This window comes from Haematobia irritans, chromosome 3 (assembly GCF_050003625.1).
Source record: "Haematobia irritans isolate KBUSLIRL chromosome 3, ASM5000362v1, whole genome shotgun sequence".
Lineage (NCBI taxonomy): Eukaryota > Metazoa > Arthropoda > Insecta > Diptera > Muscidae > Haematobia > Haematobia irritans.
In genome coordinates, this window is record NC_134399.1 from 172,494,641 (window position 1) to 172,510,544 (window position 15,904).

At 31.2% G+C, this 15,904-nt stretch overlaps 2 protein-coding genes across 2 annotated transcripts; one reads left to right on the forward strand and one right to left on the reverse strand.

Annotated features, from left to right (window-relative positions):
* Positions 1-2,557: 2,557 nt before the first annotated feature.
* On the reverse strand, positions 2,558-5,405 carry Dnaaf5 (Dynein axonemal assembly factor 5). The gene has a single exon (XM_075299656.1). It carries the CDS (start codon positions 5,117-5,119, stop codon positions 2,648-2,650), a length of 2,472 nt encoding a protein of 823 aa, XP_075155771.1. The 5' UTR covers positions 5,120-5,405; the 3' UTR covers positions 2,558-2,647.
* A 4,707-nt stretch (positions 5,406-10,112) lies between these two features.
* Positions 10,113-12,033, forward strand: LOC142228168 (putative isoaspartyl peptidase/L-asparaginase CG7860). Its single transcript, XM_075298516.1, has 2 exons — positions 10,113-10,803; positions 11,331-12,033. Exons 1-2 carry the CDS (start codon positions 10,380-10,382, stop codon positions 11,894-11,896), a joined length of 990 nt encoding a protein of 329 aa, XP_075154631.1. The 5' UTR covers positions 10,113-10,379; the 3' UTR covers positions 11,897-12,033.
* Positions 12,034-15,904: the final 3,871 nt, after the last annotated feature.

The following is a 15,904-nucleotide window of genomic DNA, read 5'->3' on the forward strand; positions in this document are numbered from 1 at the left end:
TACTAATAGAATTTTTACAACATAAATTCGTGGTCGAATAATCAATTCTTAAATATTTTCTAAAACTGTGTAATTGATTCATGGAAAAATAAAATTTACACAATATATATTCTTGGTCGTGGTGAACTTCTGAGTCGATCTAGCGGTACATTTCTATAGAAATAAAATGTTCACAAAATTTTATAGAAATAAAATTTTGACAACATTTTCTCTAGAAAAGAAATTTTGACAACATTTTCTTTAGAAATAAAAATTTTACAAAAATTTCTATAGAAATAATAGTTTGGCAAATTTTTCTATAGAAATAAAATTTTGACAAAATTTGCTATAGAAAAAAAATTTTCTATAGAAATGAAATTTTGACAGAATTTTCTATTGAAATAAAATTTTGGCAAAATTTTCTACAAAAATAAAATTTGACAAAATTTTGTATAGAAATAAAATTTTGACAAAATTTTCTATAGAAATAAAATTTTTTAAAAATATTTTTGAGTGTTGTTGACCTATTTTATGTTTATTCTGATTATTAATTTTGTTCGGCTTGAGGTCATAGAAACAATCGATTATTGATTTGTTTTAATATTTATTTCCAATATTTCGGTTAGTGCCACTAACCATCTTCTGGGATTTTGTATCTACATAAAATACAAAAATTAAATTACATTTAATGTTCACAAAAATCACAATTGTTATTGAAAATATATTTTATCGAAAAATAACTAACTTGAGTTCTTGTGCTGCTGTTTGTTTCGCAATTCACCGTACACTAAACTTCGTTTTTGTCGATGCTTGTTTATAATATGTCGATACATTCTGGCGCATTCTTCCGTGTCTTTTTTGAAATTCATTCTTTTGTCAGGAGAGATATCTATTATGTTGAGCATCTCAAGAGTGTATCTTCGTCTATGATTATTCTCTTGAGCAAGTATCTCGACGTCTACAGCTTTAAGGTCTGATTTATGCGACGAAAGTCTTGTCTTAAGTTTGGTCATTGTAGTGCCAACATATGCCATTGGGCATATGTTGGACTTGTCTCCATTACATTTAATTTTGTACACTATGTTACTCCTGTCCTCATTCTTTATTTTTGACTTTGTGTTGCTGAATAATTCCTTTACTGTTCTCGATGTGCGTGAATTAATTTGAATCTTGTCCTTGTTATATACGTCCGATTTGAAAAAACGCTCTGAGAATCCTTCAACGTAAGTCATGGGTTTGTATGACTTATCCTTATTATGGTCCGGCTCTTCAATAGTCTTAGTTTTAATGTTTTCGTCAAGTGTTTTATTTTTAACGCGATTTATTAGTCTGCTTATTATTCTATTTGGAAAATCGTTTGTGGTCAATATTTGTCTTATCTTTATTTCATTCTCCTTGTGGAATTCTACATCACTTATCCTTAAGATTCGATCTATAAAATTGATTGCTGTCATATGGATTATACTTTTATTGTGTTTTGAATTATAATTTATTAGTCGTCCAGTTGCTGTTGGTTTTTGATACCAATTCAGCCTCAAACAATTATCATCTCTCAGTATGTTACAGTCTAAATATGGTAGCTTGTTATCCTTCTCTAACTCCATTGTAAATTGTTTTTGACTGTGGAATGAGTTTAATGCGTCAAATTTTGACATAATTTTCTATAAAAATAAAATTTGACAAAATTTTCTATAGAAATAAAAATTTGACAAAATTTTGTCAAAATTTTCTATAGAAATAAAATGTTGGCAAATTTTTCTATAGAAATAAAATTTTGGAAAATTTTTCTATAGAAAAAAAATTTTGACAAAATTTTCTATAGAAATAAAATTTTGACAAAATTTTCTATAGAAATTAAATTTTGACAAAATTTTCTATAGAAAGATTCCAATAAAAAAAAATCTAATAGAAATAATATTTTGACAAAATTTCTATAGAAATAAAATTTTGACAACATTTTCTAATAAAATTCTGACAAAATTTTCTATAGAAATAAAATGTTGACAAAATTATCTATAGAAATAAAAATTTGATAAAATTTTCTATAGAAATAAAAATTTTGCAAAATTTTCTATAGAAATAAAATTTTGACAAAATTTTCTATAGAAATAATATTTTGACAAAATTTTCTATGGAAATAAAATTTTGGCAAAATTTTCTATAGAAATAAAATTCTGACAAAATTTTCTATAGAAATAAAATGTTGGCAAAATTTTCTATAGAAATAAAATTTTGACAACATTTTCTACAGAAATAAAATTTTGACAAAATTTTATATACAAAGTAACATTTCGACACAATTTTTCTATAGAAATAAAATGTTGACAAAATTTTCTATAGAAATAAAATGTTGACAAAATTTTCTAGAGAAATAAAATTTATCCAAATAAGATTGTTTGTTTGGTAGGCAAAATTTTCTCCAAATTTTGGTAGGTTGGCTCGAGTGGCAACCGTGTTTAAGATGCCTTGTCATGGGCGTGGACTGACTTACTCCCTATAGTAAGTGATACAAATTCATTTGTTTTAGGAGATGAGTAGCAACTCTGTCTATCGCTAATCCCCAAAAAAAAAAAACAACTTTTATGTGGTTTTCAGTTATTAATTATTTTATTCTAGTGGAATCAATAAAATTGTTAGAAATATCGATTATACTATGGCAGTACATAAATTAAAAAGGCAACTCTTCTTTCAGCGCTTTCAAATTGAAGCTGTTGTGGGTTTTATTCATAGTGCGTTCATAGCTATCTTTACAAATCTCCGGGTAACGTTTAGTCATTATCAAAATTGTGTCTTTTATGACTTCTTGAAGACGTTTATCGGGTCCATCATAATGAAGAAACAACAAATCCATACAATGATTAACAAAGGTTAGCCAAATGCCCTCTTCTTCATCAGGTGACATTTTATTAATTTCAAATTTAGGAATGGCTGATACGGCTAAAATCCTAATATTAGAGGAAGGGTCATCTAATCGTTGCAAACAACCATAAGCTATGCCCTTTAGATCTTCCAAATGTATGGGACCAAAGTTGTTTAAGCATTTTATAGCATAATGCCTTGTCGTTACCAAGTTGTCTTCCAATAGGCTAGGGAAATGCTTAGCTAAGCCAGGCAATATGTGACGAGCTTCTTCGGCAGCTCCTTGGGACATGGAACATAGAGTCAGTGTTGCTAGAGATCTCATTACTTCAGCATTTGCACCTGCTTTCCATATCAAATTGGGTTCAACGATGGTTTCTATAAAGCCTTTCAGTAATTCAATGCTTCTATCCGATGGTCTTCTTATTGTTGCAGTCCATTCTAGCATAGCAAATGCCACTGCTGTGAAAATTTTTATTTTCGACTCATCGGCGCACTCGTGTAAGACAATGGAGATTTTTTCTTGCATTTTTTGTATATAGGGTTCACGAAATTTTACAAGTTTTATGAGACCATAAAATAATAAAATTGGTTCACTTAATGCATCCAGAGGAGCATCGATATTCTCAACATATTGAATAGCCTCACTGAAATATTTCTCATGTAGATCATCAATGCTGAATGAGAAGCGTTCAATAATTCTTTGCAAAATATGTTCTCCTTTTGAATTTAATTCATCGCCATTAGTTTGCTCAGATTCCAAGGATAAAGCCATTACTTTGATTGTGGCTACATAACAATTCTTATGCAAATGGTCTAGATTTTCGTCATGTTTTTCCAAGAATTTTGTTTTGTCAAGAACTGTTTCGATTGTTTTCAAAATATACATCTGAAAATCACTGTTTAAAGTCTGTGAAAATTCTGGCTTTACCAATAACTCCATTAATTTGATATCATCCTCCAATTTCCCGTTCGTTGCAGCCGCATACATATAGTAGAAACATTTTAGATATCCTGCTTTGGCATTCTTCTCTAATCCCTCAAAAGCATGGATGAACCAATCTTCATAGCTTATGAGGCGACCCATTAGATCGGCCACCTTAAATGCTTCTTGCATGACATCATTGTCATTGTACTGACATGATCTTGCCACATCTGGATATATTTCGAAAAATTTGGCCGACATAGATGCTTCAGCATGCAAGACAAACTGATAGAGCAATTTTAGAGAATGTAGACGGACGTTCTCCTTCCAATCGGATGATTCGCGTATTATGAGCTTTAGTAAACGCAATGATCTCTGGACAATGGCACGGCAACCTATCGTAGGCCTTTGAACATTCTGAGGATAGTTACTGGGTATAGTGTCGGCAATGTCTTGTTTGTTTAGCTCTGCCTCATTCTCTTCATAATATTGACGTCCACATTTTATCCAAAGTGGTAGAATATAGTCTCTTACCTCGGGAGAGTCATCTTTCAGACAACATAAAACAAATGGTATCAAACGTTCAAAGTACGAATAACGATCTCGAAGATCCAGCAAGAGACGAATTCCAAGTTCTCCGCATTCACGTCGAACGAGAGGCATAGAGTCCATAAGTAGAGGTGAGACTTCCATTAGAAGCGTAGAGAGCAAATCTCCACTTGCATCGATATGAAGTGCCAGAAAACTTAAAGCTTTCACTGCTGCAATACGAGATTGGGAGTGTTTGTGATTCAGCATGCCATAGAGACCCTTAGCCAAAGGTTCGGCATGAGTTTGAAGGGCATACGCATTATTGGCGGAAGCAAGCATTGACACACAATTACATGCTTCCCTCTGCACCGCTGGATAGGGATCTTTCAAACCCTTTGCTAATATTAACACAATATCCGATTTGCAATGTAGCAGTGAATCCTTATTTCCAGTCTTTAAGAAACGATCAATTAACTTTGCCAACTGCTGCATTAAAACCAATCGTATTTCTTCACTTTCTTCTACCGTCTCCTGCTGACCTAAACGCTCCACCAACGCTGACAATATATTACTCAAGTAGAAGTCATTTGGAGGCAAACACTCTATAAATGTATTCACCGTTTCCACAGATTTGTCACGAACACTCTCAAAGCGGTCGCTGTAGCCTTTAAGTAGATGAAGATAACAGGCATCATATATTTGCACAACTTCCTCGCCGTCACAAGATTTATCCAAACATTTATTTTGTAATTCCTTCAATGAGGAGATTTTTAATCTTCTATCAGATGACAGTAATTTCTCGCATATCTCATCTAAGACAAACATTTTTGTACGTGTGTAATATTTAGCTTTTGAACTTCTTCCACGAGTAATGGTTATGCCTTATGTCTTTCGATTTGTTTATTTGAATAAACAAATTTCATGTTTTCAAACATAGCATGTTGCCTAGAAACTAATGCAGAAGGAAAAATGTGGAACTACTTGTTCTTTCTGTTGTCATGAATGATTAATAGCCTATTTCTGATCTTCTATTGAAAAGCAATGCGAAAGTATAGCAGTCACTAACTTTCATTTCAAAATTTTTAGATCTAATTTTTTCTAAAACATCTGACTTATTATTGCTCTTGCAACAGCTGAATTCATAACAAACAATCAGCTGTTTTTGGCGTTTAAGCCGAACGATAACATTAGTTCGGTTATGAGATCCCTGATATAATTTCGGATATTACTATATCCTCCTCCGATATTCGGAATAGCAAAGTATTTACTAAAGGTCTGCACAAGTATGCTTGAAAGCGATTTCAAATGGCTTGAATTTTTATAGAACATTCAAAACATCAGCGCTTCGCAAAACAAACCGAACAAATACATCGTTCGACGGCAGCATGGCTTGAAAACACAAGCACAACAAAAGGCAATCGAAACCAAAGCAAGCATAACAAATATCAAATACATGTTGCATAGAACATGTTGCTACTTGGGTTATAAATGTTTTGCGTGGGTTATGCATGTTCTACAGAACCTCAAGCAGCACAGCACATTGGTGTGATTTAATTTTGTTTATTTCTAGAGTCGAACTTTTAGGATTAAAAATGAAAATAAATTACATTGACTTTCAATTTTAATTTATTTAATTTATTTTATATATAAACAGGCGGTACTATGCTTCTGTTTCACAAAACCACAAATAAAACTGCAAAAATAATATAAACTTACCAACTTATTTGGAAAATCTAATATAGCTTGAAAGAAAATGGCATCACAAAATAAATGGTAAACTTAGTACCGCCTTTAATGAAAAAAAACTTACGTTCGGGGAATCCATGGCTTGCAAAATTTTCCTTGCACACACACACACACACACATTTCAATGACTACGCACCAACTGTCCCAGCATTTAATTTTTTGCTTTCAGCTCTTTTAGAAGATGTTTCAAGCATAACAAAATGTTGCAAACACTTCAGAACATGCATACAGGTTCTATAATGCTTGCAACTTTGATGCTTGGTTTCGAATAGAACCTTCAAAACATCGTTCGTTTGCAACCAAATATGGGTAGGTTATGTTCTGATATTTGTTTTATTTGATGTTTGAATGTTTTGCTTATAGCTATGTTTTGAAAGTTCTATTCATGTTGCAGAACATTTTGAAATTTGAAAATTCAAATATGCTTGTGCAGACCTTTAGTATTTACTTTTCTTATAACGAACAAATGGAAATATTCTCGTACTTAAATCCAATATCATTTTGATGTTACATTTATTACACGTTGGTGTAGATTGGTAGAAATGTTGATGTTTTGGTAGATTTTGCCAAATATTCTAACTTCACAAATTTTCTATATAAATAAAATTTGGATAAAATTTTCTATAGAAATAAAATTTAAAAAAAATCTATGGAAATAAAAATTTGACAAACATTTTACTATAGAAATAAAATTTACAATTTTGGGATTATTCGTTTGGCTTGAGGGCTTAAATCTACTTTAGTACAAGTGGTCCGATTGGTCCAATTTTTGGCCAACGTGTAGACTTTTCGATTCTAAACACAAAATTGGATTTAGTATCCATCGCACATAATCATCCTAAAAGTAATATATTTAGAATAACATGGACCCGGAGAGGTCCTGGGTTCGCGTTAGCCCACTTTGGACTCTGTCCATAGGAGAAAATCTCAAGCTACCTATCCTCTTTGGGTTCGCGTTAGCCCACTTTGAACCCTGTCCATAGAAGAAATTCTCAAACCCCGGCTGAAAACCGGCTACCTATATTTTTGGGTTCGCGTTAGCCCACTTTGGACCCTGTCCATAGGAAAAAGTGTTAAATCTCGGAAGAAGGCCGGCAACCTATACCCGAATTTTAAGGGTCGGTATCTCGAAAACTACGCTCTTCCGACAAAATTTTTACTTAATATTTTCTGCTTAAAATGTACTATTTTTACCAATAACGCAAAAAACGGAATTTTATTCATTTCATGAAAAATTGCTGTCACAATTAAGAAAAATATAAACGAAAATACCGATTTTCAGATGTCTATATCTCGAAAACTAGGCGTTTCCGCCAAATTTTTTACTTTACATTTTCGATTTGAAATCCCTTCTCCTACACCCAAAAAAAAACTTTGTTTATTTTTTACAACTTGTGCTAAAGTAGATTTGTTCCAATTTTCTATAAAAATAAAATTTTGACATTTTCTATAGAAATAAAATTTTGACAAAATTTTCTATAGCAATAAAACTTTGGACAAAATTTTCTATAGAAATAAAAGTTGACATAATTTTCTATAGAAATAAAATTTTGACAAAATTTTCTATAGAAATAAAATTTTGACAACATTTTCTATAGAAATAAAATTTTGACAAAATTTTTTATAGAAATAAAACTTTGGACGAAATTTTCTATAGAAATAACACTTTAACAAAATTTTTTTATAGAAATAAAATTGTTACAAAATTTTCTATAGAATAAAATTTTGACAAAATTTTATTTCTATAGAAATAAAATTTTGACAATATTTTCTATAGAAATAAAATTTTGACAAAATTTTCTATAGAAATAAAACTTTGACAAATTTTCTACAGAAATAAAAGTTGGATAAAATTTTCTAAAGAAATTAAAAGTAATTATCAATCGAAATTAAATTTTGACAAAATTTTCTATAGAAATAAAATTTTGACAAAATTTTATATAGAAACAAAATTTTGACAAAATTTTCTATAGAAATAAAATTTTTACAAAATTATCTATGGATATAAAATTTTAACAAAATTTTTTATGAAAATAAAATTGTGACAAAATTTTCTATAGAAATAAAACTTTGATCAAAGGTTCTATAGCAATAAAATTTGGATAAAATTTTATATAGAAATAAAATTTCGACAAAATTTTCTATAGAAATAAAATTTTGACAAAATTTTCTATAGAAATAAAATTTTGACAAAATTTTCTATAGAGATAAAATTTGGATAAAATTTTATATAGAAATAAAATTTCGACAAAATTTTCTATAGAAATAAAATTTTGACAAAATTTTCTATAGAAATAAAATTTTGATAAAATTTTCTATAGAAATAAAATTTTGATAAAATTTTCTATAGAAATAAAATTTTGACAAAATTTTCTATAGAAATAAAATTTTGACAATATTTTCTATAGAAATAAAATTTTGATACAATTTTCTATAGAAATAAAATTTTGACAAAATTTTCTATAGAATAAAATTTTGACAAAATTTTCTATAGAAATAAAATTTTTTATAGAAATAAAATTTCCTTTAGAAATAAAATTTTGACAAAATTTCTTTTAGAAATAAAATTTGGACAAAATTTTCTATAGAAATAAAATTTTGACAAAAATGTTCTATGGATATAAAATTTTGACAAAAATTTTCTATAGATATAAAATTTTGACAAAAATTTTCTATGGATATAAAATTTTGACAAAATGTTCTATAGAAATAAAACTTTGACCACATGTTCTATATATATAAAATTTTGACAAAATTTTCTATAGAAATAAAATTTGGACAATTTTTTCTAAAGAAATAAAATTTTAACAACATTTTCTGTAAAAAAAAAATTTTTGAAAAAATTTTCTATAGAAATAAAATTGGATAAAATATTCTATAGAAATAAAATTTGGACAAATTTTTCTAAAGAAATAAACTTTTTATTGATGTTTTTGATCTCAGCTTAAAGCCATGCATTGACTAAACTACAAGTGTAGCTTAACCTCTGTTTGTTAAGGTACACTTGTAGTTTAGTCAATGCATGGCTTTAAGCTGAGATCAAAAACAACAATAACGATTGAAGAGAAGCCAACAATAACAAACAAAACGAATGAAATAAAATGTTGACAAAATTTTCTGTAGAAATAAATTTTGGAAAAATTTTCTATAGGAATAAAAGTTGGATAAAATTTTCTATAGAAATAAAATTTGGACAAATTTTTCTAAAGAAATAAAGTGTTGACAAATTTTTCTAAAGAAATAAAATTTTGACAAATTTTTCTAAAGAAATAAAATTTTGTAGAAATAAATTTTGGAACAATTTTCTATAGGAATAAAATTTCCTGTAGAAATTATTTTTATAGAAATTAAATTGTCTATAGAAATAAAATATTGCAAAATATGTTTTTTTTTTTGTTTGGTAGTTCTTTGGTAAAATTGTTTCCAAATTTTGGCGGATTGTTTTTGGCTCGAGTGGCAACCGTGTGTTTCTATAGAAGTAACATTTTGGCAAAATTTTCCATAGATATAAAATTTTGGCATAATTTTCTATCGAAATAAAATTTTGCAAAATATGATTTTTTTTGTTTGGTAGTTTTTTTGGCAAAACTTTTCTCCAAATCCATTGTCACTAAAGAGTGACGAAATGCTCGCAAATGTACCAACATGCTGCATCCTGTGGTATGTTCAGTGAATCCTACCTCTTTTCATAGTCAGTGGTAAATACTTCTTAAAGGCATTTATTTTGCTAACGCATAGTACTACACAAAACCAGTTTTTTTTTTCACGACAAACTGTGACCTCATAATAACTCCTTTCCACCTTTCGTGAGCTTATTCCCTACGGCAATGTAAATGGATGGTCAAAAAATAGCTAAGACTGTTTTTGCACTGGGCATGTTTGAATATAGCCTATGCATTTAATGGTATGGGATAAAAAAGACAAAAATAAAACTTTTATTTTATCAGCTTTAATTGTCGAAGGATTGTCTTAAATTTTTTACCCAGCATATGAAATGCCGCACATTTGCCGTTCCCAGTACATAAAAATGTACCAAAATGCATTGGATGGATTTTTCATCACTGATATGGTAAACAATTAAACAATTTGCACAAAATTTACACACACTCCAGAGAGACAAAACAATAAAATATGCAGGCCAACAAAGATAAGAACTAAATAAAAACCAAAAAATATATATGAAAAACCCTTAAGCAAGTAACCACCAACCAATACATGGGAACTAACATTAAAGAGCGATAAACTTTATAAAATTGCATTACATTCATAGACTGAAACTAGATCAGAAGATATTCCAGGCGGTACGGTTTTTGAAAATTGTCTTTCGAAAGAAACAAAAATGACCATTCAACCCATACTCTTGATACATGGTGGCGCTGGTGATATTACGGATGCTCGAGTACCGGGAAAACTCGAGGGTATGAAAAAAGCCTTACGTTCGGCAATAGAACATTTAGTTCCATCCAATCCTGAAGAGGAAGGCAATGGTTTGAATGCCGTTGAGGCAGCTGTCCGAGCAATGGAATGTGATGAAAATTTTAATGCTGGCTATGGTTCTTGTTTGAATTTGGATGGCAAAGCAGAAGTTGAGGCCAGTATAATGGAAGGTGATAAGTTAAGGGCTGGATGTGTAACATTGCTCCATGATATAATGCATCCAATTTCGGTGGCTCGCTATGTAATGCAAAAAACCCCACATACTTTCTTGGGTGGAGCTGCGGCACAAAAATTCGCTTTAGTTCATGGCTTTGAACAGATGGCTGGTGAGTAAAAGATTCTATAACCCCGTTCTCTCATCAATCCTTTATCGAAACTCTTAGGACCTATTGCCAGGAGTAGGAGTTAGGAGTTGCATATTTGATTCTGTAATCGAAATTTGATTTCTTGAAAATCCAAAAATTAGCAAAAGTCGAAAGATTGAATTTCCTGATTTGGAAACAGTGGAAAAATCAAAAGTCGATTTTTTTTAATTTTTAAAAAGTCGAACGTTAAGGGTTTTTTTTGGCCAGGAAAGCATATAAATTAGAAATATTAGATACTTCGTATGTACATATGTAAATGGTGTTTATTACTGCAGATTCCACAATTCTATAAACGACAAAAGCTTATCTCCAATGTGACATTTTACCAACATGAGTATATTTAAACACGGAGAACATGCTAGTCATCAAATCGAAAAGAAATTACGGAACCATTATAATTTGATCCCGCATGCTTGAAACTGTACAATTTATCGTCTCACTATTAATGGCGTATCTTCCCACTCATTTCTTTTACTCTCCTATTCCAGATGGTTCCCTGGTAACGGATGATGCCCGCCGAGCTTTACAAGAATTTAAAGATCGTCAAGCTAAAGGACTCGATACAATATTTGCCCGTACTGAACTGGATGCACAACAACAGCAGTCTACAGTAGGCGAATCGGGTAGCACGGTAGGAGCAGTAGCTATAGATGCAAACGTCAACATTGCTGTGGCTACTTCAACAGGTGGCATCACAGGAAAAGTATCAGGACGTATTGGTGATACTCCTTTACTGGGTTGTGGAACATATGCCGATAATAAAATTGCTGGTGTCTCCACCACGGGTCATGGTGAAACTATTATGCGTTTTAATTTAGCCCAAAAAATTCTCTCAAAAATCCAATACCAAAATAAAAATGCTCAAGAAGCAACTATGGAAGCTTGTAACGAGATGACCGAAAGATTAACGGGAACTGGGGGTGCTATTACTATTGATGCCAAAGGAAATGTGGGAGTCTATTGGACATCGAAACGTATGGCATATGCATATATAAAGGGTAATAAATTGAAGTACGGCATAAATCATAATGAAGAATTTGAAGAAGATTTGTGAAATTCAATATGAAAAATTCAATTTAAAAAAAGCAAAACCATAAGTTGCAAATAATGTCTTCCAAATTAAAACAATATATATAAACACACTTCTACTGTTTTTACTTAATATTGCAATAAATATATTTCTTTTCAAGACCTCCTTACGACTATATTTGTATATAGGCTATATAGAACACCCTTTGGAGTTGTTTGCATTCTCGAGTTTTTAGGGGGTTTGCAGTCCTTGGACAGAGTTCGAATCCCTAAGTCCGCCACGAGTCATAGGCTTCACTGCAGTGAGGGTGAATATTATTTTTGATATTGAACCAATGTTTTATTTAATTATTTTATTTAAGATTAAGTCTGAGGCTCTTTCGAGGCGTTGTTTTGGGCGAGGTACATATATGGTATATCTTCTTTGGTGAGTACTAAACTTCGTCCATAATATCTTCATATAGACAACATATAAAAATCTCGAACTTACCTTTGGCACCATTTTGCACTTATTTTTATACGTTGTTAGAACATGTCCTTTAAGTCGAGGGAATATATATGTATACACTTATTTTAGATCATTTTTAGTTATTAAAAAAAAATAAATATCCAATATACGACACACGAAAATCCAGTCAAAGTTTGTGTAATCATAACTTCACACAGGGCGATGCAAAGTGAATAAAAATATATAAAAGTAACGGATTGTACAATAAGTTACAGGGTATACTAAAGTATGTTAAAAATTTGTAAACACAATCCCAGCGACTGCCGTGATAAATTTAAGGGCTGTCATTCGGGATTAATCCCGTCCTGAAATCTCGGGATTTTCGGGACGACAAGTTACTACAAAAACAGCATCGCATGAGTGCAATTATTAGATAAATTTAGAACGACGCCAATAAACTGCACTTAAATCGATGATTTGACAGTGGCAATGGAAAATATATATGTTTGTACAAGTTTGTTTCGGCAAAGGTCGGCTATCATAATACTACGTTTGCACTTGACACCAGATCTCGCTATTTAGAACCAAATTCTCTTTACAAATCTCAATTTTTCGGACTGGCAATATAACGAGATTTGGTAGGTTTGAAGATTTAACAACTGTTTGTAAATATAAATATACAACCCGTATGTGTATACGCATACACACATTCATCTACAACGAAAATTTTAGTACTAAAACCACAGTTGTACAAGGCAGTATAGGGGATTGTGAAAGAGATTTTGTTGAAATCCTCTACACGCCAGCTGATATTTGTCTATTGCAAATCTACTGATCCTCGTTCACGATGATTTCGTGTCTAGTGCGAACCAGTGCTGCCGCTACTACTTCAATCGAAGTATTTTGCTTCATTTTCACAAAATTTACTTCGTCACTCCTTCTTCCAAAAATCTGCTTCACTTTTTGTTCTGCTTCAAATTTTTAAATTTTTCCCCATATTAGCTAATTGTTTTCCCTATTCCTTTAATTACGATGAACATAGTGGTTTTAATCATTGAACATATGCAAACCCTATTTTTCATCGCTGGAATGGCAACCCTTTATTTTTGCTTTGTGCAAGTGTCAATGCGTGAACTGTCAAATTGTTGTGAGTAAATAACGTGTGGGCATGTGATGTGCAAGATGAATCGGTAAGTGGTGCAATAATTTCCATGAAAAATATAAATATATTTATTATAAATTCTTTAATATCTTTAGCAAAGAAATACGCTCACCGACGCTATTGTTTTGTTTCCAAAAATGTATGCTACTTCAATTTTATTCAATCTACTCCACTTTTTCCAAAATATACTTCACTCAATTTTTCACTAGCGGCAGCACTGGGGGCTATACGTAAAAGTGGACCGATATGGCCCATTTGTAATACCATCCGACCTACATCAATAACAACTACGTTTCGTTCGGAAGTTAGCGTGATTTCAACAGACGGACGGACGGACATCTCAGATCGACTCAGAATTTCACCACGACCCAGAATATATATACTTTATGGGGTCTTAGAGCAATATTTCGATATGTTACAAACGGAATGACAAAGTTAATATACCCCCATCCTATGGTGGAGGGTATAATAAAATGAATTCTATTGTTTTGTTTTCAAAAATATATGCTACTTCAATTTTATTCAATCTACTCCACTTTTTTTCAAAATCTACTTCACTCAATTTTTCACTAGCGGCAGCACTGGTGCGAACGTAGTATAAACCTTTTTTCGGAAGGTTCAATTGTGGTTCACTTTTGGTTTAATTAACTGCCTGAATTTATTCTGATAATTGGTTGATATTTTTGCTGCAAGTAGAGAATGCTGATGAGGAATGTGGTAATTCCGAAACGTGCGTCCATCCAATCATCTTGCAGTCTATAGGGCTTTGCCCAAATAAATTTGACAAACATTCTTTTCCTCTGTTGGTTAAGCTACACTTGTAGTTTAGTCAATGCATGATTTTAAGCTGAAATCAAAAGCAACAAAATGAATAATAAAGATTTTGTCAATTTGTTGAAGTATTTCATCAAACAAAAAAAATTTCAAATTTTTCCGTTAAATAATAAAGTTATCGTTTTTTGTATTTAATATATCTCTGAGGCACCCTGTTGTAGTTGCTATCAAATAATTCTTCTTCTTCCACATACCAAAGTGTTCTGTTTTTAAGTTGCCACATTTTATTTGAAATACTAATATTTGTGTTATTTTATTTTTAATTCTATTGCGTTATATATGGAAGCTGTTGCAAGTTCGTCAATTTACGTTCAATTATTCGGGTAAGTCAAGCAATATAAAAGCCATATAAGTGAGTCGTTGCTATCGCACATGAACTTACATTCTTGGCCAGAACCAATTCATTGTGGGGATATTGTTTAGAAACTAAGAACCCTGATATAACAAGTGGTATACTCTTATCAAAGAGTGCTGTTTTTCGCACAATTGAGGACAATCGTGATGTTAAACAATTGTTGTTGGAAAAAACTTGGTTAACACATAGCCACATGGTTAGGTAGCAGCACGTTATTTATAGGCTTACTAGGGCTATTCAATTCAGTGATATCACTAGTGATGAACTTTTCGCAACAGGTTCTGTCCGATTCTATTTTTAGCCGATTCGTGTATAGTTTTTATTGAAATGTTAGGCTGACTCGTGTTATTCGCACAATTGAGGACCATTGTGTATGTCCGCCACGCATACAGAAAGACTTGGATTAAATCCCAGTTTAGACCAAACGCCAAAAAATGTTTAATCCCTTCGGAATATGCTATAAAAGGGAAGTTCCTTCTCATTAGACTCGAGAAACACTCATTGAAACGAGATCAGTTTACCATCTATATCTGCATAGATTTAAGACACTCTTAAGACATTGTTTAGATTTTGCGAACGTCAATTTTTTTTTAATTTTAAGCTATCTGTTAAACTCAAGCATTTTCACGAACAGCAAAATTATTGTGAAATATGGGCATGTCTGTCTATGTACCCCATGCCCTACAATGATTTTGACCAACAATAAAAGCATGTTGACTTAAAAACTGTCGAGTTTTATTATTCCCAAAGATTGACTTTGTAGTGGAAAACTTATTTTACGACTTTTGTGTTCTTATGCAAAATAGGAATATCAGTCGAAGGCTGATATTTAATAATTAAATTAATTTGCAATTTGTACAGACCAAAATACTTAAATTAATTTACAACTGTCCCAGATTATTTTCAACTGAGATACTTCACCACGATGCTAATATCGACTTAGTGGCTGACAAAATTAATATAATGACTTCCAATTTCAACACCAAATATTCCTTTTCCGAATTTAATCATTTTAGATGAGCTGTTTGTATAAAAAAATTTCATAAAGGTATTTGTTAAACTTTTTCCTCCATTCAAATCACCAATTAATCCAAACACCTTTCATAAATTCAGATTTTATTATTTAAGAAGAAAAAGCTTAATACTTAGGCTCTTTAAAATTAATTCGCCTGATTTATATAAATGAATATTGTAAAGGTTGAGGTACATAGCATGCGTTAATCCGTGCGTTGAT

Coding starts and splice junctions, on each gene's coding strand:
- Dnaaf5 (XM_075299656.1), bottom strand. CDS start 5,119: ATGTTTGTCTTAGATGAGATATGCGAGAAATTACTGTCATCTGATAGA.
- LOC142228168 (XM_075298516.1), top strand. CDS start 10,380: ATGACCATTCAACCCATACTCTTGATACATGGTGGCGCTGGTGATATT. Junction 10,804..11,330: donor TGGCTTTGAACAGATGGCTG/GTGAGTAAAAGA, acceptor CTCCTATTCCAG/ATGGTTCCCTGGTAACGGAT.